Below are 3,640 nucleotides of genomic sequence, written 5' to 3'. Positions count from 1 at the left end.
ACAACCAGATATGTGCGGAATACCAGCACAAACAACTAATGACAAAGGATCGTATACGAATGGACTGAGGACGGAAAAAAGATCGACTATGCCAACTCGGCAAACAAGTTCGCCGTAGACCGCGCGCGCAGCGCGCTCCGTTTGCAGACCGCCCTGGCGGACTCGTTCACACTTCCAAGCTCAAGCCAGGCGCCGCAGGCCATAAAGAGGAGCGCAGATTAAAATGGCGCCGCAGGCTCCCCCCGGGCCGTCCGCGCACAGACCACAGTAACCCTTTTTAAAAAACATCTATCACACACCACTAGGGGGTGGGGGAGCTCCGATCTCCCCATCTCCAATACTCTCCAATCCACAGCGTCGTCATCTTAGGCCGGGGATCCAGTCAGATCTCCGATCTCCATCTTCAATCTCCAATCTCCAACGTCGTCATCTTAGGCCGGATTCAGTCAGATCTCCGATCTCCATCTCCAATCTCCAATCTCCAATCTCGATTCGGGGGCCCGGGGGAGGAGGGGGGCTCAAACCTTCAAGGAGATGCGCTATGGATTCATTCACACTGACCATCTCTCAGGAGACGAGAGATGGTCAGTGTCGCCGCCGGCAGCAATCTACGACCTCCATTTTCAATCTTCGATCTCACATCTGGGGCGGATGGCTGGGCGCTAGGATCTACAATCTGCATTCTCCATCTCCCTATCTCCACATTTTGGCCCGTGTTGCTGCTCAGCGATTCTGCAATCCACAATCTCACTCTCAATCTTCGATCTTTAGTCTTGAATGGGGAACCGGACAGGAGGGATCTACTGGCGAGACTTGGGCGTGTCCGTGTGAGAGATCCGCTAGCCGATCTCCACGGTCACCAGTCTTAATCTAACTATCTCTACCCCCCAACGATCTATATACTTGTCTTGGGCCGAGCGTTTTTGATCTCTGGATCTGTGGGCGCCCGCCCGCCGCCTCTGAGGGGGTCGGGCCCCCTAGACTGAAAACAAAAACAAGCTCGAAAACAGCCAAAATCAGCCTGCGAGAGAGGCACTGCGCGCCGCTGACCTCAATGTGGGGATGTGTGCCGACACCAATACTGATCTAAAACCTGGAAACCCTTGTTCAAAGCCGACCCTAAGCGCCATCCTTCCTGCTCTCACCTGATGCTGCTTCCCCGCGCCGCCTCCTTGGGCCCCCTTGGGCGTATTTTCTACTCCCAGTGGGGTCCCGGGCCCCCGGGCCCCCTCTTGTTTTCTGTTTTCTGTTTTTCAAAACGCCCGCCCGCCCGCCACCCCGAAGCGGCTCGGCCGCCCCCCCCACAGAGATCCAGAGATCAAAAACGCTCGGCCTTGGGTAGAGATGTCCATTACTCAAACGTAATAAACGAAAGCACAGCTGTTCGAGTGTATAGAATCGATACAGCCACACCAGGGGCGGCCGCCTCTCAGCTCTGAAGCCATATTTCTCGCTAGTGTGAGTTGACAGGTTACAGCGCGTGACAGTGTGGGACAGGGGGTGTCGCCCTGTCGGCGGTCGGCTCTCGACCCGCGACCGGCGCCATGCGGACAGGCCTCGGTCATCGCATCAGCTCTCTGTGATTTCTCATGGAGTGGGCGTGCCACTCGAGCTGATCGAGCATTCGTTCGCAGAGCTTGAACCCCATTGCGTCCTCCGCTAGCAGGCCATCCTCGCCAAACGTGCCCGGCTTCCACGCGCCGGTCAGCTGCATCGTTGCGCTCACGGGCAGGCAGCCCAGCTCGGAGAGATAGGCGCGCAGGGCGACGCCACAGCGGGCTCCGCCCCACATGCCGGCGGAGTAGGTGCAGATGCCGGAGGGCTTGTACGCATACGTCTGGGCTCCAAAGTGATTCATCATGTTGGTGAGGGCAGGCGCGATGGTGTGGTTCATCTCGGGCGTGCAGACTACGTACGCGTCCGCCGCGCGCAGGGCCTCCGCCGCGGCATCGAGCTCCGGCGGAACGGCCTCTCCTTCCTTGTAGTGGAAGTGAGCCTTCTCCATGAGCCGCATGAAGCAGCCGCCGAACGACTCTCGCGGATCAAACACGTCCACCGTGTGGCCTCTCGCGGCGATCCGCTGCTCGACGTGGCGGGCCACACTCGGACCGACGCGCTTCGCCCGCGACGATCCGAGGAGGAGGCTGACCCGCAGTGGACGTGGCATGGTAAAGGAAACGGGTGCCGCCAATGGCGGCAAAACACTTAAAATGAGCTCCATCACAAAAAACTTAAATAAAACTCCCCTTTCTCCCGGCCGGGGTGGGCGCGCGCGGGGGGCGGCGGGTGTGCGGGATGTCTGTGGGCCCGAGAGCGATATGCCATGTCCGCCCTGCGTTTGTTTCATAACATCGAAGGCATGTACGTAAGAGCTACATACACTAAAAAAATAAAATCAAGTCAGACTCCCGGCGGAAGGCTCCGGGCACCGCCGCCGCCAACGCGGAAGAGCAAGCCCCCGGGCCGTTCAGTCGAGTTCAGCATGCTAAGGTCAGCTCTGCGGCCCGCGGGCGCTGCTGCTCGGGCCACGCGGCCCGCGCTGCACACGGCAATGCGGGCGTGCGCCTCTGCGGTCACCAAGGTGACGGGCGGCTCGACGGGCGTCTTTCCGCAGGCGCCGAGCCCTCTGCAGGAGTTTTCGGTCGTCTACACCGACCGTGCGCTCAACCACATGTCGGAGCCGTTCAAGAAGGTGATGCTCGACATGGACGAGCTTCTCTGCGACATCTACGGCGCCGATACCGCTGTCATCATCCCCGGGTCTGGGACGTACGGCATGGAGGCGGTCGCGCGGCAGTTTGCGACGGGCAAGAAGGCGATGGTGCTGCGGAACGGCTACTTCTCTTGGCGATGGACCGACATCTTCGACACGGGCGACATCCCGTCCGAGTCGGTGGTGGTGCAGGCGCGGCCCTGCAACGTCGTCGAGGGCAAGCAGCAGTTTGCCCCGCCGCCGATCGAGGAGATGGAGGAGCGGATCCGCGCCGAGAAGCCGGCCGTCTTCTTCACGCCGCAGGTCGAGACGTCGACGGGGATCCTGCTGCCGGACGAGTACATCGCCCGGCTCGCGGCCGCGGTGCACGAGGTGGGCGGCATCTTTGTGCTCGACGCGATCGCCTCGGGCACCGTCTGGATCGACATGAAGAAGAACGGGATCGACGCGCTCATCACCGCGCCGCAAAAGGGCTGGTCGGGCCCGGCGTGTGCTGCGATCGTGATGCTGTCGGAGCGCGGCGTCGAGGCGACGCGGGCCACCCCGGGCACCTCGCTCGCATGCAACCTGGGCAAGTGGCTCTCGGCGCGCCGCCGCCGCCCGCCACACCTCTCTCACCCCAGCCCCACGGCGCATGTCCATGTCGCAAGAGGGTACGTTCGAGAGGCGAGGGGCGGAGGAGGGAGGGACGGCTGACGGGCTGGCCTCCTCCCGCAGGTGATGGACTCGTACAAGTCTGGCGGCTTCGCCTACCACACCACAATGCCGACCGATGCCCTCGTCGTGGCGCGCGCCTCGCCTCCGCCTCTCGCCTCCGCCTCTCGCCTCGCCTCTCGCCTCCCGCCTCGCCTCTCGCCTCCGCCTCTCGCCTCCGCCTCTCGCCTCCGCCTCTCGCCTCCGCCTCTCGCCTCCGCCTCTCGCCTCGCC

General features: G+C 62.2%; 2 protein-coding genes across 2 annotated transcripts; one reads left to right on the top strand and one right to left on the bottom strand.

Annotated features, from left to right (window-relative positions):
* Positions 1-1,561: 1,561 nt before the first annotated feature.
* On the bottom strand, positions 1,562-2,167 carry EMIHUDRAFT_100136 (hypothetical protein; the record flags this gene model as incomplete). The annotated part of the gene is made up of 1 exon (XM_005780129.1): positions 1,562-2,167. One exon carries the CDS (start codon positions 2,165-2,167, stop codon positions 1,562-1,564), a length of 606 nt encoding a protein of 201 aa, XP_005780186.1.
* A 315-nt stretch (positions 2,168-2,482) lies between these two features.
* EMIHUDRAFT_100135 (serine-pyruvate aminotransferase) lies at positions 2,483-3,434 on the top strand (the record flags this gene model as incomplete). Its single annotated transcript, XM_005780128.1, has 2 exons — positions 2,483-3,288; positions 3,431-3,434. 2 exons carry the CDS (start codon positions 2,483-2,485, stop codon positions 3,432-3,434), a joined length of 810 nt encoding a protein of 269 aa, XP_005780185.1.
* Between the last annotated feature and the right edge of the window lie 206 nt (positions 3,435-3,640).

Source organism: Emiliania huxleyi (assembly GCF_000372725.1).
Source record: "Emiliania huxleyi CCMP1516 unplaced genomic scaffold EMIHUscaffold_22, whole genome shotgun sequence".
Lineage (NCBI taxonomy): Eukaryota > Haptophyta > Isochrysidales > Noelaerhabdaceae > Emiliania > Emiliania huxleyi.
The sequence above is the reverse complement of the archived record's forward strand: the minus strand, read 5'-3'. Positions and strand labels throughout refer to the sequence as shown.